Source organism: Drosophila miranda, chromosome 3 (assembly GCF_003369915.1).
Source record: "Drosophila miranda strain MSH22 chromosome 3, D.miranda_PacBio2.1, whole genome shotgun sequence".
NCBI classification, from domain to species: Eukaryota; Metazoa; Arthropoda; class Insecta; order Diptera; family Drosophilidae; genus Drosophila; species Drosophila miranda.
Window position 1 is genome coordinate 4,077,023 of NC_046676.1, and position 21,386 is coordinate 4,098,408.

Sequence of the window (21,386 nt, forward strand, 5' to 3'; positions counted from 1 at the left end):
AAATTTCGACGTTACTCCGTCCACGCTCCACGATTTCCATCATCCAATCCACGTTTTCTAATATTTTTCACTCCTATTTATCCCTTTTTCCCTTACTAATACATATAACTAATCCTATTCTCTTCCTTATATCCCCAGTAACGGCTCCAGCTCCCCCCGATGTCCCAATACACCATCGAGCCTCCCTGGACTTCCGGTAGATGGCGCGTCGCCCTCAGCCCTGGCCACCTATCGTTCAGGTAGGACTGGAACACTATTAGGTTTATTTTGTTTTACCTTTTTTGCTAAAACCTTTTTTAGGCTAATCCAATAATAGCACGTAGTTAAAATAAACCAGTTAAGTAAAAAATATGTTCATTAATTGGATCAAATTATGTGGGGCTAGCTAGTAATATTCGATGGAATATCAAAAGCGAGGAATATGTATATAGAATGTAGATATATATATTTACGGTATATTTTAAAAATAGAACGGTATATTTTGGTATATTTCTTTGAGTCAGACCGTATATTTTGACTTCATCGACGAAATTTATGTTTTGTTTTGTTATAACTTGTTATATCAAGTGCACCAAAATCGAATACTTCTCTGTCCTGGCAATTTACACCTTCATCAGGCGAAGCCCTCAAAAAAAGTTATAAAAACAGAAAATGTCTGTGGCGGCGGAGGCAGCGGCCGGGGAAGATTCTAGTGAAGCTGCTTCAGAGCATGATTTTATACAGTTGAAGAGCATGCAGGATGTTGAGGCCTGCGATCAGCGGCAATTATACCAATACATTGAAAAACTACATGGAATTATCCGAAAATACGACACTAGGCTTGCGGCCAACAAACAAAAGCTGAAACAAGTAAAAAGTAAATTTTATATTGCATATAGTATGTATTAATAATTATGATTTTCAGACACAGCTGAGCCAGGAGAAGAAACTATGTCATACAGCCATACAGTCTAGCATCGATTCAGACGAGGAAGAAGTTCCTGGAAAAAGTGAAAAAAAGGAGACTGCCGCAGAATGTAAGTTCCAGGAATGAGCCAATTTTTTATTCTATCACTTCGTCTTACTGGCGACAGCGGCGACAAGAGCCGCACCACGCCCCGAACCATCCTCCGATAGCATAATATCAAACTCCTTGTCCGACTTCACCAGCTTCTGCATTGTATTGCGCATGTAGGCGTCAAATTTAGGATGGTACCTGTACACGGAGCCGTCCATGCCAACAACAACTCTGCGGTCTGAAATTCTGTTGATCAGGCCACTGACGCCAATGGCCACCAAGGTGGCCGCCCGCTTGGACACACACTCGCAGATGTACTTGATTTTCTGGCAGTCTTCGACTGAGGCCTTCTCCAGCCCAAACAGCTCCGTGATAATAGTTCTTGTTTTCGAAAATTCTGGAAAAGAATCCGACTCAATCTCGGATATGAATCGTGTTTCGAAGACGTCTTCATTTTTTTGCAACGCGGTGGCAAAATGCTCCCGTCGATTGCTTAACTTGAATAGGACTTTGGTCTGCATGGCGCGCATCAGTATTAAACGAACTAATCTTCCCAGATACATGCCGGAAGTCATTTTTTCAAATAATTGCTCCGACTTGTTGATTGACGTATCGTCCACCTCGCGGTCATATTCGGTGCGCACAAAATCCAGTTGGCCGCTCTCACCAAAGGCTCCCCACTCTGCATTGACCAGGACCTCTTTCTGGTTTCGTTTGAAGTCCGCGTGCAGAAGATCCACGTTCGCTACGTCTTCGACGTAGCAGGCGTTGCAGCCAGTTCCCACGATAACGCCTATACGACAGTCAGCATTTCGGTGTGCGCAGGACATGAGAGTGCCTGTGGTATCGTTGAGTATGGCCACGACGGCAATTTCCGCATCGCCCCGTCGCTGGATGGCCTCATGCAGCAAACGACCCACGTCTTCGCCTTCCACACCCGGACAGCCAAAGCCCTTTGTCCAGCGCGTCAAAATGGCCTCCTTGAGACCTTTCTGTTCGCAGGGAAACGAAAAGGTGAAACCTAGTGGGAGATGGGAATTTCGCATTTCATGCTTTTCCACAAATCTGGCCAGACAGTCAGCGATGTGATCGAATAACTCGACGCCAGGGCCAACCATCAAATCCTTCGGAACTGCATATATCTGGGACTCCACCATGGCGTCGTGGTGACCTTTGAGAGAAACAAGCAGCACCCGGAAGTTGGTTCCACCCAAGTCCAGCGCGAGATACTTCCCCATCTCGTCGCCCGTCGGCAAGTCTTGCACATAAGTCGGAAAACACTTGGTGTTGGCTAGCGCATGTGTGGACCGCTTCAAGCCCTTTGATATTTCCGCACAGAATCGACTGTACACCTCTTGAAGCTGGTAGTCGCTCAGCACAAAGGCTTGCATAAGTTCTCGCACGTCCACATCCATCATTTTGATTCGGTTAATCTGGGCTCTGGGTCCAACCGCTTGTCTCGAACGATGAGTAACGACTAACCCACCAGGCGCCTTGACAGCACACCTCGATTCGCACTATTCCCCGATAAGAGTTGCTCAATTTTCGCAATGCAATTCCGTCAGACGTAGACATAACTGCACAATCTGCAGCAGGCGTTTAGTAGCAAATTAAAAACAAAAACACTTAAGTAGCAAGATCAGCTGAATCCGAATTTGAATCTGAATCTGAAACTACAACTACGCGATGTATGCTAATCGCTCGGACTGGAATACTGTCTATCAATTGCTGGCAATAGCTCCCGATTTGCCGACCTACGTTGCAACAGACTTTATGACGCATATTATAAGATAGACTTCACCTTCTCTTAAATTTCTGTAAAAAAACAAATGATTTACACATGTGACTGGTCATTGGTTGACCTTATCAACACTCTTTTTGACATTTCATGCTCCTCCACCTGCCTGCACGAGGTTAGGGCTATCACAGTATGCTTTTCCAAGGAGTAGGTACAATTTTCACGATCCATCCACCCGCTGCCGCTATCAACGGGGCCCCAGGCCGGATCATAAAGCGTGCGTCAAACATTCAAGCTTGTTAGTGCCTGAGATTAGCGCTGCTGCCCTGAGATCCCATTTTTCCGTTTATTGCAAAGCTGCTTGAAAGTTGCGCAAGTGGGCGGATGTGGGGGTGTGTACGATTTATGGCCTAGTGGCTATGGGCGATAAGTTAGCTAGGGCGCAGTGTCCCTTGCAATGTGTTGTGACATGGCGTTATAGCGGTTGTTGTGTCATTTTCAGTTTCGGCAACAGACGCCTTCAGCTTTGTGGACGAGATGCGCCAGGCGGCCAAGCATGCGGAGAACCTAAACAACTTCGTGTATGAGCCGACGTCGGGCATGTACTACGATCCGAAGACAGGCTACTACTACAACGCGGTAAATATGCAATAAACAACGAATGTAATCTTTATGACGTCCCGTTCCGCTGCGTTCTGTTGTGTGCAGCAAGTTGTGCTGTGACATTCAGAGGTTATCGCTCTGATGGACCTAAGTAGATCGTGGGCACGAATTTTTTTTAACCCGCTCTCTGTTTCTCTTTCTCCCAGGAGTACGATCTGTACTACGATGGCAACACGGGCTGCTACTACAGCTACGATCACGGCAAAGACTCGTACGAGTTTCATTCGCAGGCTCAGGTGCAGGTGAGCGGGTGTGGACATCCCACTGGCGCCCACATAATTAACCGATGTTCTTCTTCTCCTCGGTGCCCAGCACTTGAACCCCTGCGCATATAGTAGACTTTTAAAGGGTTTTCACAAACTGAGCATAGACCGAATGCGTAGCAATGCATTAGGTAAGAACTAAGACCCAGAACTTTCGATAAAAACGCGGATTTCTTTTCTTCACTGGTTGCAGGCGAACGACGCAGCTAAGCCCGGATCGGAGCCAGCGCCGCACGAGGACGAGGATGATGAGGTGGAGTTCGACGAACTCGGAGGCGTCATAACGGACACAGCAACGCTGCAAAAGATTAAAACCGAAAAGCAGAAGCTTAGAGAACGAGCCGAAAAGTCCAAGCGCAGGGCGAAGAAGAAGAAGAACAAGAAGCACAGTAAGAAGAAGAACAAGAAGGAGCGTTGCCGCAAACCGAAAAGGAAACGTCGCAATGCCGATGATAACTGGGACGCCGAAGACGGCGAGCTGTCCGAGTCAAGCGACTCCAGTTCCAGCTCCAACTCCAGCGACAACGATAGCAGCAGTAGCGCCAGTAAAGACGACGGCAGTGTTCCCGTCTTCAAGGCTGCTGGACGCTTTCAAGGTGTTTAAGAGATCCGATCCGCATTTTTATCTCGCCTTCTGTAATGGTCGTTCTACAGACTTTTAATACAATACACCTCTCCCTCTGTTCTCCCAACATGTATAGACATCGCCAAGAAGTATCCGCCCTCGCTGCGCATCATTGTTCAGGAGACAAACGTGGAGGAGTTACTGGTCGGAAGCCTTCATTTGATCACATATAAGGGTGGATCGCTAGGTCGCGAGGGCGAGCATGATGTCATCATACCAGATGTGAACGTGAGCAAGAGTCATTTGGAATTCTACTACGAGGCCAAGTCGGGAATTTATAGATGTCGTGACCTTGGCTCCCGGAATGGCACCGTACTCAATGGCATGCGCATGGCGAGCGATCCGATGGATCTGGTACACGGGAGTGTTGTCACCATTGGACAGACTAAGCTCTTGTGTCATGTGCACGAGGGTAACAGCACGTGCGGACTATGCGAGCCGGGTCTGTTGATAGAGACGCAAGCGCCAGTGGCAGCAACAGCGTTGTCATCAACTGCGACGGTATTGTCTCACAAGGAGCAGCTGAAGAAGCTGCAAAAGAAGTACGGTCTGGAAAATGAGAGTGAGTAGTAGCCGTCGTAACGTAACTAGCTTCGACGTGTGTTTTCTTACCAGGAACGCATTTCCTTTATCCTCTTATCGGTTTATAGAATTTGTTGAAGCTAGTGGCAATGGACAGCAGAAACCAAACTACAATGATCGTGCGGCAACGCGGCGCGTCAACGTGGGAAGCAGTACGGACAAGGAGAAGACAGAGGTGGCGTGTGTGCATACGTAAGTGCCCGAAAGCTCGAAAGTTTCTTGCTCAGTAGTTACCGTTAACGCTTCGTAAAACCTACATTCGCAGGGAGATTGCCAGCTCAAACAAAGGGTTCAAGATGTTGAGCAAGCTTGGGTGGCAGAAGGGCAATACCCTGGGAAAGACCAACGCCAGTGCAGGCTTACTGACACCGGTAAACATGATGTTACAGCCCACATAATGGTCATTCAACTAAGTTACCTAATATTTTCTGATTTGCTTCGATAGATTAATGTGGTGGCCAACGAGGGAACCAGCGGCTTAGGGAGGGGTGAAACTATTAGCGCTTCCAGGCCCGTGGACAAACGGAAGATGGCCAATTTAAAGATTACCCAGGCTCGCTATCAGCGGGCCAACGACATATTCGAATTGTCCGGCGAGAGCGATTGAAAGGCCTTTACTTTTAAGATGGAAACACATTTAATTAACAATTGCTCAAACATATGCATAGGTATGTGTGGATTATGTGTGCATATGCTTATTGATTTGCATTTATGTATGTATGTATGTGTATAGTATTAATTAAAAATCTTTCTATACGGTTAAGCTATCAGTCAATTAATTAAATTAGCTTCGATTTAAAAAAAAAGTAGAGAATGGTAATGTTAAATAAATATGACGTCGGTCGGCTACGCGTGTGGCTAAACTAAATGCGAGTGAATTGCGCACGAAAATCAATCGTTTAAATTAATTATGAAGTAGCCTATGTTAATGTTAAATACAAAAGCCTCTTAAGATATGTGGTTTCTCTTGCAATATACATACATATGTCGGATAAGAGAGCTTGCAATACGTAAAGTCGTATGGTTGATAATACTTTGCCATATGAAAGTGTGTTCGATATTATTTAGTGGACAGTTTGGACGGTTTGCCAACCACCTTAGGCCATCCACCGCTTACAACACGAAACGCTCAACGAGAATCTTTGGATGCTGGAACTGTGGAAGTACACAGCGCAGAAATGCGCGACAGCTACCTCCCCCCATAACGCCTTCTATGTCATTTGCTAATGATATTAATACGTAGATGCTTCGCAGCAGCTTCTCTCTAACAGCTCCCCGCGGCCTTGACACCTATGAAGAACCCGGTGCTGCAGGAGTGCTGATATACCTCGCACCATGAACTGTATGTGTGGTTGTTGAATCCGCATATTTTGTGCACCTGAAAGTGGGAAAGGGCGTTAAGTAAAATGTGTCACATCGTTCCACTCCAGCGGAGGCTCACCGGTCGCTGCTTCGGGCAATTGTACCGACAGGACACGCAGCGCGGCAGACGCGTCTCCAGATCCACCAAGCAAGTATCCTTCGGGCCACATATGATGTCAGCGCAGCTCACGCGGTCCGCTGCAAAATAAATTTCACGATTTGACGTATTCAGTTGGCCGTGGTTAAGTTTCTGTTTGGTTTTATGTTTGCAATTTCAGTTTATGGCCAATGTGAAGGGCCCCGGCCCATATCCGGCTACCCATGAGAACAGAACAACAGCAGGTGCTGCCAATCACGGCACTTGAGACGTTACGAACCAGAGCCTCCGTGAAATATGCAAAAAAAACTTTCTAGCACCAGGAAGCAAAAGTCATCATCATTTAATCGCAATCTCCACAAGATTCAAGCGCTGATTTTATACCCGATACTCAAAATGAGTATTGACCGTTTTATGTCAAAATTTCGCCACACCCCCTTCCGCCACCGCAAAGGACGAAAAACTGTTGCATCCATAATATTGAGGATACAAGAAAACTAAAAACGCAGAATCATAGATAATGATCATATCTATCAGATTGCTGAATCTGAATTAGATCAGATCATTTTTATAGCCAAAAGGAACAAATCAATTTGCAGTGGCTACGCAGCGCCCGACGTCACGCTCAGACTGATTTTCTGTCTCTCTCGCACGCACTCTTTGTCGTGTCGTTTAATATTAGCGGCGTCTGCCGGAGGAGAGCCATACTGACTTAGTATCGGGTATAAATGTAGAGTTGCGGTGTCCGCAGCAACTCCCAACGTTCCCCCTCGTTTTTTTCTTTTTTTTAGCTGTCGACATCTTAAATTCAGTCCAATCTCCGCATATATGTATATAACCTCGTGTTATAACTACTACTTCGGATCCAATATCCACCATAATGATTTAGAAATCTACTGCAGCATTGACTTATGCCAATACTATCCTATCTTTCCTTCCGCTTTATTGTGGTGCTGTGGCTTCGGCTGTCGTTGGGTCCCAGAACTACCATTTTCTACGCTGACATATTATTCACACCGCAGGCAATGGTACGGACAGAGCAGCCCTACCCCGCACGCGGCGACTGGAGCGCATGCTCAAGACGGGTAGCAGCAAGCCGAACCGAGCTGGAGATCCAGCCCAGTTGGACGGCCAAGAGGCAAGGGAGTCAGCCAAGCGGCACGCAGCCGCAAACGCCAGGCAATATATGTATTTATCGTCAACATGATCTCCGACTTGGCAACAATGTTGCATGCCCCCGAAGCATTGTAGAAGGCAATTGCTTACCGGGTGGAGCAGGGCATGGACTGGACGGGGGATGGGCTGCATGCTGGCGGGGCGGGGCAGAGTATACATACGTCTGCATCTCTGGGCGGACAAGACGGCGACGGTGCGTGAAACTCGCCCGTCTACCAATTCGTAACAGTTAAAGTTTATTAATTTCAACTGCCAATTTAGCTTTAGGCCTTTAGGTCCTTTGCAACGACTGGGCTCCTCCCTGCGTGGCTCCCCCTGGCCACACTGGTTGATTGTGATGGATATGTCGGGAGCACGGCCACGACCACGGCCTCGCTGCGTCGCGTACCGCCTGCATCAGCATATCTACACATCGCACATCTGCAGATGTGGCTGCAGGTATGGCTGATAATGCCGTCACAATGCAGGGCAACTATAATTTGCAATGTCGACGTGGTTTAATCAACGCCAGCGGCTGTCCCGGGTCTCCCCTCCGTCGGTTATTGCCCAACGTCCGTTGGCGGAACTTATTGCAACATTGTGTGGCATGGTCAGGAATTTGGCGTGGGTCATGTGTCTGTGTGTCTATGTCATGTGTGCGTGAATGTGTGTATGCGTCTGTGTTACCATTCTGGCTGTCTGGCTATTCGGGCATTGCGTGTTGTTTAAGGTGATTTTAATACGATCGTAAACTACAGCCAGCGCAGGGGAAGAGCAACAGCAAGAGTAAGAGCAAGAGCCCAGACGCTGAGCCAGACATAAGTGACGTCGCGACGACGTGGACAGCTGGACAGCTAGACGGCTGTGTATGTGCATGGGGATGGAGATGGGGATGGGGATGGGGATGTGGCTGCGGCCGAGTCTGGCAGCTGCAATCACAGAACCTGCGTCACCGAAGTCGTTGCGAAAATGGCGTTTTAATGGTTTGAACGTGTAGTCATATTTCTTGGGGGCAGCGGGAACTCTTAGTGGCCTGAGTCTGAGTCTGAGTCTGAGTCTGAGTCTGAGTCCCTGCTAGTGCTAGTGCCTGTTTTATTTTGTTTGGACCCGAGCCTGGCTTGCTGGTTCGCTGGATCGCTGGATCGCTGCAAGTATTTACGAGTATGTGAAAGCAGACAAGCAAACACACGAAAGCCATAAACTGACTATCCATGAAGATAAAAAGCTCAGGGACCAACGCACACAGGTGCACTATCTTATCGACGGACGATACACAGAACATAATGAGGAACAGACGCATATTCGTACAATCCAGCAGTTGGAAGGGGCAATGGCAATTGCAATGGCAAGGGTACGACTAGGTGTGAGTGGAAGTGCCAGAGGAAGAAAGCAGTCTGGCCGAGATCAAGAAACTGCATGCACGCACGCATTCGCAGGAAGGGAATGAAATGGAAGGGGACGCAAGAGAAGGGAAGGAAAGGAAAGGGGTAAAAGCAAAAGTGAATAGTAGTTAATGATCTTAACTTATTGTAATGTCCGGCTACCGTTCAGAGTGGGCATAAGATCGTGCTGGAAGTGTACAGGAGCCGGCAAGCTCTACCGGCAATGGTCTCAACCGACTCTCAGGAGAGTAATGGTAGTGCTGGTTGCTTCGGCGAATGCGGACCGACATCATAATCGTACTGGATGCAGAATGATTGGTCATTGATAAGTAATAACAGAGTGGTACGGCTGGTAGAGGGAATTGCGTCAGCTGTTGTTGTCGGCGCGGGGCTGGCAGTGTTTGTTTCGGCATTAATTTGCAACAAAACACAGCAATTACCAGGCCATTGCAGCCAGCAGCCAGCAGCCGGCAGTCCAGCTCCCACTGCGGCCTGCATTGTAATTAATTGGATATTGGAGTCGATCAATCGGAGTGCGACCACAAAACTAATAAGCATGAATGATACGAGCACCGACGACGCGGTAGCGGGGCAAGCTGTAATTGTGGATGCGCGCCAGCAAAGTGGAGCAGCCGACAGACTGTGCGACAGTGCGGCCTAATCGAATTGCTGGCAATCATGGAGCCGTATAAGCAAATGCAGCAATTTCAGCCAAACGCCGAGCAGCGGCAACCCGATATGGCCTGGCTGCAGACCATCGCCACAGCCACAGCCACAGCCAGAGCCAGAGCCACAGCCAGAGCCAGAGCAGCAAGGTAACCAATCGACTTGACTTGACTCGACTCGACTCGAATCGCCTATGCGAGTACTAAGCCTCAGTCAGCCAAGTCAATCAAATGCAAAATTGCGGTTCTTTGCTGATTGTTGTTAAATTTGCACAGCCCCGCTGGAACAACCATCAAGCCAGCTAAAACCTCAGAGCTAAAACAGCAACAATGCACTGCAATTGCAGGCTACAGTTTGCCGACAGCAGCAGGGCTCTCCATACCAATTAATTTGATTGACTTTTCCAGCCAAACTCCGACTGCCGGGCAGCCGGGCACGCGGGCAGTCGGAGAGCCGACTCCAGAAACTGGCCAAAATACTCATACATACCACGACAGGGTCCCGAATATGCCACGGCGATGGAACGTCCAGTTTTGCAAATCATTCGATTTATATCACAAAGGCTCCTGTATGTCTTGCCGTCGACACCGCACACTGCCTGCTGCTGCTCCTCCTCCTCTTCCCGGGGACACTCGATTTTGCAGGGAATGCAGTGCGGGGTCAGGTACTGATCCTCTACGCAGGTTAGGCCATTCAAGCACTGGACGCCTCTACAGCTGCCTGTGAAAAAGAGAGCGTACATCAATACAATACACACACATGTACATAGTCCTAATAATTTGTTAGTTTAAAATTCAAACAAAATACATTCATTTTACAAATTAAATTGTATTCAGAATACAAAGAACTGGCGTTGTCCACGTAGCTCTTCTCCATTCTCCATTCGCGCTGTCGAAACCCCACCAGTCAACACATCTGAACTGGTCTCCTGAGTAAACTCATGCCGAATCTGGCAACTTTGTCTTCGTTGCTTTGGCGCTGATTGGGACTATTAATAAACTATTGGCCAATTTCTATGATTAGCCAGATCGTCGCAGTGTACAAAAGTGTGTGTTTGTGTGTGTGTGAGTGTGGATATATTCGCTTATATGGCGAGCAATAAACTGTCGAAATTTATCATGGTACATGCCATGCCAATGGGGCCCGCTGATGCGAGGCCCCAACGCGTTGGCGCCAACTATGACACTTGCAAGAAATTGCATTCATTTTTCTGCTCAAAATTACGAGTGCTATTGAATGCGAATGCGAGTGCGAGTGCGAGTGGATGCCGTAGATGTGGATCCTGTCCCATCCATCCCCTTCTATCTTCCGCGGCAAGCAGCTCCATGCATCGGCAAACGGTTGCGTTGCCGATTGCGCATTCCATTGGATATCGGCACGCGCCAACGTTAGATAGCTGTCATTGTTGGTGTTGTTGTTCATTCGAGTATTGCCGTTTATGTCTTGCAACAGAAATTGCCACGAAACGGCCACAGCAGCATCAGTGGCAGTGGCAGTGGCAGTGGCAGTGGCAGTAGCAGCCATGTCGTGTGCTCACGGCTAATCCAACAAGTTCTTTGGACTCTTGGATCATCGTTCTTGTGCGCTGCGCTGTTTTATTGATAATTTGAGCATGTTTGAGAGTGCTTCCTGTATCATTAAATTATTACACAACATTTCGATCGGAGCTCTTGAGGGGATTGGGACCGGGACCGGGACCGGGATCGGGATCGGGTCTGGGATCGGATCGGATAGGCGATGCAATTGGTGCTACCCTAACTCCAACTTTAACTTCAACGTCTGGCTCCGGCTCTGGCTCTGGCTGGTTGATTTCACCACTGGCGACAAGTTGTTGGCCGTAATTGAAATGTGCAATAATTTGTCATCTAATCTAATTGTGGCACGCGAGCAGCCCGTTCCCGTTCCCCAGCCCGGACAGTACATGTATGTCTCTCTGCGTGTGTGTGTGTGTGTGTGTGTGTGTGTGTGTGTGTGTGTGTGTGTGTGGATATGGGTGGACTTACTCTTGCAGTGCCCCCGATAGGCGACCTCCAGTTGGGCGTTGCTTGTGCGGCAGGCGCGCTTGCGCAGCTGGCATTCGGTGTTGTAGGTGCGTCCGTCGGTGCCGCAAACCGGATTCTTGTGCTGCTGCTGGTGCTGCTGCTGAAAGTAACCAAGTTAACAAAACGCCCAAAAAACTGCCCCAAGGAGTATGCAACGCAAAGTGCGAATGGAATGGATAGAATGGCGGGGACTGGGACTGGGACTGGGACTGGGATGGGATGAGGACTTACCATCAGCACAGGCTCATAAATTCCACCCAGAAAAGCCAAGTCACCGGCATTAGCCAAGTGGCCATGGCTGATGCTGATGCTATGGCTGTCCGCAACCGCAGTCGCTGCCGCAGCCGCTGCCGATGACGCAGTCATTTCACTTCCGTGTTCATCCAGGTACAGACGACGCTGCGCATGTGCCCCAGACATTGTGGTATTCGCTGCCAGCGTAGATGTTGCTGCGGTGCTCGTATCAGCTTCTGCTTCTGTCTCAGCCACTTCTGCCGGGTTAACTGCCGCTCCAAAGCGCTGTTCGTGCTGTTCATGATCCTTGCCGGGCCTGTGTTTGGGCCGCCTGTGCCTGCGCGGCTCCCGCTGCCCATTGTCATGATTTGGGGCATGCTCAATGCGTCTGGTGCTGGTGCTGGTGCTGGTGGTGGTGGTGGTAGTGGCTTTCTGGTGTCTGAACGGGGCATTGTCTAGCTTCTGGTACTGTCTATTACTGTCGTTGGCGGGTTCATTAGCATTTGCAAACTTGTGTCTAGACTGAGCCGAAGCCGAAGCCGGAGCTGGAGCTGGAGTCGAGACTGAGACAGAGACAGAGAGCGTCGCTTGTGCAGGCGTCTTGTCTGCTTTGGACGAGTCATTGGCTCCTGTCGTCATTGATCTTGTAAAGTGTTTGCCTTGGTTATTTCTGTGTCTGCGCCTCTCATAGCCCGTCATTTCCACTGTGCCGCCGCTCCGCCTGGCCGTGGGCAGCTCTTGCGAATTGCTGTTGCTGCTGCTGCTGCTGCTGTCTATAATCAAAAGTCTTCTGTACTTCGTCTCGCCCTGCGCCTTTTTGTGACTCTGGCGCCGTAGCATCTGTTGCATTTCTTGGGTTTGTTCGTGTTCGTGTTCGTGCAGGCGCTGGCGCTGGCGCTGGCGCTGTTGATGCTTTCTTTGGTTGTCAGCGATGGGGTTGTTGTTGAAAATTTCGCCACTTAGACTACGTGAGCCGCGCGGTGGTGGTACTGTCACTGCCACTGTCGGCGACATCTTCCATAGCTTCTGGTGTTGTCTTCGACGCAGCGCTGCCCCGCACTCGGGGGCACAGACGCACTTGGGCCTTCCCTTGCGCTTGACGCACTTTTTGTTTGGCCCACATTTGAAACCCTTACAGTTCTCTAAAAAATGGCAAGAACAAAATATAACAAAACACACAGATTACTTTTTTGCGGCTTTGCATTGCAACAATTATTAACTGTGGGCCGTCGCACAGTGGGGCATCAGCCGAAACCGTTGTGAGTTGCTGCTGCGGCCGCAACTCTACATTTATACCCGATCCTTAAGCAGTATGGCTTTCCTCCGGCAGACGGCCCCGACATTGAGCGACAAAGAGGGCGTGAGAGAGGGGCAGAAAGTCAGTCAGGCGCTGCTTAGCCACTGCAAAATCATTTGTTTCTTTTGGTTATAATAATGATTCGATCTGCTCCAGATTCGGCAATGTGGTAGATATGGTCATTCTCTATGATTGTGCGTTAATTTTCTCGTATGTATCTTCAAAATTGTGGATGCCACAGATTTTCGTCCTTTGCTGGGACGGACAGACGGACGGACGTACAGACAGGGCTCAATCGACTCGGCTATTGGTGCTGACCAAGAATATATATACTTTATGGGGTCGCAAACGCTTCCTTCTGGACGTTATATCCACATCCACTTTCACCACAAATCTAATATACCCCTATTTTGAGTATCGGGTTTAAAAAGGATATAAATCATACTTTGGCCGTTTTTCGTGCGAGGTTGCGTCATTTTGGTCAAGGAATATTCAAAGAACATACAATATACGAAAAAACTGAATGAAAAATGAGATCCATATAGTAATACACTATTACGAATTCAAGAGCTATTCTTCCAATATGGATTATTATTCACAAAAATAAAAAATTAGACCAAGTTTTATAATTAAAATGAAATTTTGTAATTTTATAATTTTTATTTGATTCAAACTGGGCAACGGTACAGTAGGCGAGTTAGCCAGATCTGCTACTACAATACCTCTTTTCCAAGAAATGGAGGATATTTGTATGCCAATGTCCGCCAGTAAGCGGTAACCGCATAGCTCGGAAAACATGGCCGACCATAGACAGGAGGCGCACCTCCGAGCTCTGCCAAATAGGCAGAAAAAGGTGCAGAGCATTCATACGTTCTCACCTCACAGGACATTGGTTAATAGGCACCCACGCTAACGGGTTGGGTGCCCCACATAAAGGCTACAACATTTGGGCGCGCCCTTCCTAACCGACATTTCAAAGGAAGATCGCGATCTTTGTAAGAGCATCTGGATGGGATAATAGCTGACATTACGTCTCACGGCGCAGGAAAGGCGCATACCCAAGCGGTATTATATCGGCCCGAAAACGGCGAGCGAGCCAGGCAGCCGCCTCTACATAATATACAGCTACATAATATACAGCTACATAATATACGCTATATACAGCGAAAATGACCATTAAACATTCCATATCGATCCGAAAAAATCAACATATTTTATATTATACACAAAAGTAAATATGCACCGGAACAAGGTTCAATTTTGACAATGTAACTTAAGTCTTCCTTCTTCATGAAAATATCCTATTTCGTTCAGAAGCTAATAATTTAGCGAGCTGAAATGGCCGAATGTCCCACTGTGCGTCGCGTGTCAGGTGTTTTTTTTCTCGATTTGGGACTATAGTATATAGTATAGTCTATTCGTAAACACTTTTAGGGAGACTTGCAAGTATGGAATGGATGCCAGCAGAACTCAGACGCAGCTCTACGTATTCACAATGATTTTCGACCTAAGAGTTATAGTGCCGGATTTATCCGGAAGAGTCGGACACGAAAAGACCCTGTCCTTCGGGTACCTGCATAAGTACCTTATTTGGTATATTAGATTATCGTTTCTTTCGTTTTAATACTTTTTTCTAGCGACCCCCACCAGACAATTATCATAGCTGATTTAATCGCTGTATGATTTGCCTAATCTTTACTTCTCGTCCCACGAAGCTCGCTGCTACTGATCAGTCTATAGCCCCATCTCTTCCAAAATATCGGCCATGTACATAAGGTAAATAGTATCTTACTGATATGTAAGGGCGCACCCTTACTGGTGGTACCTCGTTACGCACTTACCAATGCACGGAGCGCACTCGACGCCGCCTCCGATGGCCGTCGCAAAGAAGTACTCCACGCTGCTCAGCTCGCGATCGGTGTAGGAGAAGGTCTGGCTGGCGCCACAGCATTCCGACTTGGTGATGTTCGTGGAGAATATCTGGCTGCACTTGCCGCTGCCCAGGTGGGTCTGCCAGCAGGTGCCGGCTGCGGAGGAAGGAGAGCAAGATTTGGGCAGAATTTTATTAGAATTAGAACGAAACAGTCGACCTTAGCGATACGACATGCGCTGGGAGATTCCATTGAATCCTCCCCTCCAGATTTAGAAGGCCTGGAAATAGCCACCGTAAATATTGGCGTGTTTACTAAATGGAAGGCAGAAGTCGTTCCAACGATCCCAAATATCGCAGCATGCTGGAGGGAGAATTCGCGGGCCGGTCTTTCTGATCTGTTGATCTGTTTGTTTTGTTTTGATCGACCCGGCATGCCAAGCAGTGAATGCGATACCGCCGACCGTCGCCGTAAACAAACAACAGCTCTGCCGTGAGAAATTGCGTCATATTTGAATAAAATGTGTCACATTTGTCGTTCGATCCGCCGGGGCAAGGGCGAGCGACCGACGCACAGCTGCAGGCACGAAGGGAGAGGAGATACATTTGGAGACACAGATGGGATGCCATGAACGGATTCAGGGAAATATCTCGATATATGATTTTGGGTCATTCTCTCCTCAAGCAAGTGTGAGTCAGAAAAAGTATCTGGAAACTTACCCGCCGCCGGCCGCATATTCAGTAGCAGCAGTCCGAAAGCAAACAGAGCCATCGACCCCGCTTGAGAAGTGGCTCGCAGGCGGCTCCTCCTCCGATGTGGACTAGAACCAGATAGGGGTTTCTTTTTGCCTTGCTGCTTATGGTGTTCACGTGCCATTGACACCTCGTCACTTGGATCGCGAGTACCGGGCGTGCGTCTATGTCTCACTCGGTCCGCATTGACGTCACGACCATGGTCGCCAGCAGCCCTGACACAGCCATCGTCATTCCCGTCACTGGCCAATTCTTGCAGAGAGTTCCATGCGATTACTATAAATAAACTTAGAATTGATCTACTTTTGTGGCTAGTAGTTGTCGTCGATGTCGATGCCACTGCCACTGCCGTTGCGGCCGATTCTGATGCTGCTGACGTCTTTGACATTGTTGCCGCTAATTGGTTCGGTGGTGTACGCGCTTCCGCTGATGCCACAGGCACAGGAAGTGCGCGGATCGTCGGCATATCTCTGCGTTTGAATTTGTAATTTGATTTTAAAAATGTCAAATTGTTGTGGCTGTTCGTTTGATGGTGATGAGGCATGACCAGGCGATGGAGAACGGCCAAAGCTGAGGATAAAAGACGCACGCGCAAAAAAGAGGATGAGATGAGGCATGAGTTCAGTTGCAAGTTCCAGGTTTCATTATAAAATGCACAAAGTTCTTGGGATGGAGCTCTTGGGCATCGCTCTCGCAATGCAGGGAGGGAGTGCGAGTGCAGCCACTTGGCCGAAGAACTCGCTTCGGGCACACAATCTTTTGTACAAGAACGACAAAACGGCAGAGAGCCAACAATTAAGTCTCAAACGTTAAGTTGACATTGAGCAGGCGGTTTTCAAAATGCGACTACTAAAAATAAAGAACCTGTTGCTGTCGCCGCTTGTAGTTGTCGTGGCGTTGTTGCCTTGCCGCACATTATGCAGCCGCGTCCACCTCCGTCTGGCTCTGAGAGTCCGTCTCTGCCCCCACCTCGGTGTCTGTCTGTCTGTCTGCCTGTCTGTCTGTCTGTCTGCTTGGTTGTTTGTTTGGTTGTTTGCTTGGGTCGCTAGTTTGGCATTTGCTTTACTTCGGCTGCCATCGCGGTTGCCATTGCAATCGTCATGACACTAAGGACGTGCTCGAGACAACATATGCAGGGATGGGGCAGGCCGGAGCAGACATGCAACAATTTCTGCACAGAGAGGCCAATGAAACGTGACTGTAGTGTGGTTTTTCTCAAGTATCCTAATTTGGCCGACTCGCGAACGTCCTTGAGGCGATGACAACAACCGCCTCCTCGTCCTCACGGAGGCAGCGGCGGAGCCCTAATAGATTAGCCCACTTGAAGCGGTTCCCCCCGAGTGCGGGCCGCCATTACCGAAAGTTCAGCAGCTCGAACGGCTCCTGCTGCGGATGTTGCCGTTGCATGCAGCTGCAGCACGCACCACCAGCATGCAGGCAGTCGTGCTGCCTGCCCTTTTCAGGTGAACACTTAATGACCCACTGCGTCATGGTTCCTGTCCAAGCCGGTGTCCGTCGCTCGGACCGAAACTTATGGCGTTAGCATGCGCTGTGATATTTTGTAGGACGCTCCAACTGCAGTTTCCTCTCTCCGTCTGTGTCCACAGCCGTCGCACACGCACACGTACACGCACACTGAGGCAGGAACATCCACACAGTTGCACTGGAGCTGGAGCTGGGGCTGGAGCTCAAGCTGCATTCCTGCGTTGGAGCGGAAAGACGCCTGCCCGGTGGCTATTTTTAGACCTGGTGCAGTCAATGGGTTTGCACTAGCATAACCCCTGCGGAAGCTATCGCAAATAACTTTTTTACTACTCGTACCGATGCACCGACACGTGCAGAGAGAGAGGGAGTCTCTCCTCAGGTGTCTAACGTTTAGATAGATCTGATATGATCTGGAATATGGGTCTTGGGGTCTCTTCATGGTCCTTCGAATGATCGGTATGTGTCAGCAGAGCTTTTGTTTGCGTGCGAGTCGAAATTTTGGGCCTTTACTGTACTCGGAGATATCGCGAATTCCTCAAAGCTTGCAGGCATTTCTTTCGGGGCCCATGGAGCCAACAGTGAGGAACGGAGCGGCCACGCCAGAGGCACAGCATCCAAAAATGCAAGGAGCGCCGCAGCAACAGAAAGCAGCAAGCAGCAAGAGCGGACAAGAAGGAGGGCATAAAATGCATTCTCGCCAGCAGCAACTGCATTGCCAAACACAATATCACGCATACACAACCGCAATCCCACAGATAAACACACACACACACACACACACACAGACAGACACACCACACATACAGTTTTGGAGAGTTTGGGGTTTGGGTCTGTCTGGATACAGCGAATGCCTTCTCGAGATGCAGTTTGACCGTTGGCCGCCGCTTCAAAAGACCTGTTTTTATGTTTTTGGGCATTTATTCTGGATCTTTTTTTTGCTCATTTCTGTTTGTATTGAATTGCATCTTTTGCTGCGCCGATCAGAGTCTGCTGATGCACTTGGGCAACAAGTGCATAATTTCAACCTTAAGACCGGAGCTGGCCAAAAAAAGCATCAAGCGTGGTGCTGAGTTTCACTGCGGTTCCAGAGCCTCCCTTGAAAGGTATTCCAGTATAGGAAACGTACCGCCTTTAGTTACATTTGCATTTTGTATTTTGCATACTCGTATTAGATTAGCCCGCTCGCATGTCAACTCTCAGCCCGGTCCACCACTGCCCAGTGCGTATCATGTTATGAGTCGCAAGGAGTCGGAGTCTAAGGCGGAGTCGGAGTCGCAGTCGCAAATGCATGCACTGAAGCACGTGCTATTCGTGTAGCCAGAAAACTGATCTCCCAGATAGAGCTCAGTACATTTGGGAAACAATGTTGCGCTGCCCAAAAAGCACAGCGAGGAAGTTGAACCCAGCTCCGAAGCTGTTGAGGATGGGATAAGTTGGGATTAAGTTGGTCGACAGCTGCAGCACCCCGTCCCCCGTGAAGCCACTCAGCGAGTGACTTTGAGCCCCATTCCTGTGCCCCCATTCCATTCACGCTTTTCCCAGGCTAGGCGATTGCGCAATAGGGCGGGGGGGGGGGGGGGGGGGGGGGGGGGGGGGACTCAGGAATGATCCAGCTATTTAAAGCACTGTCCGTTCCGCGGAACGCCGAATGTCTTATGTTTACGAGTGTGTGCTCTTCTGTGTGCGTTTGCCCTGCCCTGCCACACTGACGTGTGGGCTCAAATCAGAAAAGGGTCAACATATTTGGTTTCATAAATAACAAACAGCCCGCCAAACCGATACCGTTCCAGACTCTCTGGAGTGGAGCTTCTAAGGAAACTGTTTGTCATCTGCCGGGGCGGACGCGGAGCCAGCAAAAACAGGAAACTCATTTCGACAAAGTCAGCAGTTTTGGCGCGAGATTAATGACTTCTGGACAGCGCCCCCACCCACGCGCCCTTTCAGCGCCTGCCCCTCATTCCACCATTTGCATATGACAACAGCAACAGCAGCAGCAACAACAACAGCAGCAGCAACAGCCATAGCGGCAGCAGCAGCAGTAGCAAAAGCAGGAGCTGGTCGTTTGTTATGCAAGCAGTAAATTTTCAATAAATATACATAGGATAGGCCCACAAACAAACCAAACCAAACCAAAACAAAAATTGAATTGATGGACTGCCGGCGCGGATGCCACAGCATCCCACCAGAACAGCAGCTGATACCCGGGACGGAGGGACAGGCGACTTTGAGCACTTTGAAGCCTAAGTATCCAAGAAGATGTTTGTTTTTGGTGAGCTCACGCATCACGTCACGCGTTTGTGGGCGCACTGCACATTGCACATACGCAGCGTTGGCCGAAAACCCGCCACTCGAGAGGGTCTTATTTGATGATGGTCCCGTGTCTGCACCGTGCACTGTTCGATCTGAGGCCAGTCGACTCATTTACAGGCATCAGCGGGAGTGGAAGCGGGAGCGGGATCGGTAGCCGCAAAAATACAAAAAGTAAACAGGAAATCGTCAGGATCGCAGAGCTGGAAGAGAGCGTGAAATTGCTGTTTGCTTTTTCTGGAATGGGATGCTATTGGTTTTTCCTCCCATTATTTTGTTGCCCTCTAATACTCCGTAGTACTCGTACTCGTTTCTGTCTCCGAGTCGGACAGGCAGAGGCAGGGCTTGCAGACACAGCAAACCGCACAGGCCCAGGCACAGGCATAAGACTGTAGGACCGTCTCGTCGGGCAAATAAAAATAAATATCGGCTCACATGAAATCCGAGCTCTTATTGAGTCTGTCGATCGCGCCCTTCCCTCTGTTGACAACTATGCAAGAATTTTGTTATTGTCTGAGACGTGCAATTATCGTAGAAGAGTTTTTCTGCCACTGCAGTGGTACCAATAAGTGGGAATGAAAATGGCGACCTACTCCGAAAGTTGTGCCCACGCAATGGTGTCAATGAATAATGAAAATTCCATCCCCGAGAGCGGACCTCCTCTGTCTCTTATCTCACCTTTTCAGCGTTTGTTTAGCGATGATTAGCCCCGCTCTGTGGCGGCTCACAGACAGGCTGCGACCACGCGAAAATTGTCGATGGGTTTTGGCTAGTGGCTAGTGGCTAATGGCTAGTAGTGGCTCTACTTTTACATCTTGTTTTATCAGCTCGTTGGCCTGTCTTCAACACTTGTGGCAAATGCAACTCAAAAAAATGATAAAACCGAATGAACCGAATACAACACAAAAATATTTCGTGGCCAGAACAGAAGTGAACAAGAAAACGTAACTGAAAATGGGTAATTGAAAATGGAAAACTGCAAGCTCGACAACGATTTGTGTTTTGCTTCCGCTAGCTGATCGCTCTTTTCGCCGAGCTTTCTGAAGCAAAAGATTATCGGAAGTTTTCGCGTGCTCCGCACTTGTCTGATTTGGAACACTACTCTAATATAACGTCTTTGCCGAATCACAGAGTACGGTAAGTACTGAACGTTTAACTTTAACGGCGTTAACTGTCCGCGGCGACACCAATTTCCGTTGTTTCCTTTTCCGCGGCCGTTAAAATTGTGCCACACAGTGCGGCAGTGCTAACATTAACATCCAATGAGTGGGAAAAAGTCTCTCAAGTCGGAGCTGGATTCGGGTTTGAGTTCGACGTGATTGCGTTTTGCATGGCAAAATCACTCAAAGTCAAAACGCATCGAACCGCATTGCTCAAACCAAGTGGTTGCGTTGCGTTTGAACAATCACGCTCAAACCAAACGCTCACACCACAGAGCGAGAGAGAAAAATGTAAGAGTCTTTAACATAAAATTTAACATTGGACGTGTTTAACTTAACATTGGCCATGCACTATGAATGAACTTAAAAACAACATATAGTGGCTGCCAGTATAAGAAGTATAACAATAAGATCGCTTTAAAAAAGTGCGATAGTTGAGGCAACCTTTACTATTTTTAAAGATTTTTAAACATTAACTATATTTGTGTATTGGTAGAGGTAAGGGATTAGTTTTGTGGTGGATTGAGTAGTACGCAGGAGAAATCGGCATCAATAGCCGACTCGAGTGACTGTCGGTCAGTCCGCTCTTCTTGTTCGACGCCTAGTCCTCTGAGACTAAGAGGAAAAGCAACAATTTTGTTTGTAGACACGTGAGATATCGCCGCCTACCCCACCCACAAAAGGCGAAATTCTGTGGCATCCACAATT

The 21,386-nt window shown here is 48.6% G+C and overlaps 3 protein-coding genes across 7 annotated transcripts; 1 reads left to right on the forward strand and 2 right to left on the reverse strand.

The window, feature by feature from the left end:
* The first annotated feature begins 516 nt into the window (after positions 1–516).
* LOC108159753 (angiogenic factor with G patch and FHA domains 1) lies at positions 517–5,759 on the forward strand. Of its 2 annotated transcripts, none has more exons than XM_033390960.1 (9): positions 517–849; positions 905–1,016; positions 3,238–3,374; positions 3,545–3,640; positions 3,711–3,792; positions 4,363–4,848; positions 4,937–5,060; positions 5,134–5,239; positions 5,314–5,759. In XM_033390960.1, exons 1-9 carry the CDS (start codon positions 652–654, stop codon positions 5,473–5,475), a joined length of 1,503 nt encoding a protein of 500 aa, XP_033246851.1. In that variant the 5' UTR covers positions 517–651; the 3' UTR covers positions 5,476–5,759. The 2 variants fall into 2 exon arrangements, with proteins under 2 accessions (XP_033246851.1, XP_017148788.1); XM_017293299.2 differs by lacking the exon at positions 3,711–3,792 and adding an exon at positions 3,855–4,257.
* LOC108159754 (hexokinase type 2) lies at positions 1,016–2,487 on the reverse strand. Its single transcript, XM_017293300.2, has one exon. It carries the CDS (start codon positions 2,413–2,415, stop codon positions 1,051–1,053), a length of 1,365 nt encoding a protein of 454 aa, XP_017148789.1. The 5' UTR covers positions 2,416–2,487; the 3' UTR covers positions 1,016–1,050.
* LOC108159752 lies at positions 5,487–20,750 on the reverse strand. Of its 4 annotated transcripts, none has more exons than XM_033390959.1 (8): positions 20,197–20,750; positions 15,694–16,196; positions 14,945–15,130; positions 11,804–12,948; positions 11,534–11,672; positions 10,020–10,250; positions 6,310–6,428; positions 5,487–6,246 (listed from the first exon to the last, which is right to left on the reverse strand). In XM_033390959.1, the coding sequence occupies exons 2-8, from the start codon at positions 16,190–16,192 to the stop codon at positions 6,133–6,135; spliced, it is 2,433 nt and encodes an 810-aa protein (XP_033246850.1). In that variant the 5' UTR covers positions 16,193–16,196; positions 20,197–20,750; the 3' UTR covers positions 5,487–6,132. The 4 variants fall into 4 exon arrangements, with proteins under 4 accessions (XP_033246850.1, XP_017148786.1, XP_017148785.1 ...); XM_017293297.2 differs by having other exon boundaries at positions 11,534–11,669; positions 15,694–16,296; XM_017293296.2 differs by having other exon boundaries at positions 15,694–16,296.
* Positions 20,751–21,386: the final 636 nt, after the last annotated feature.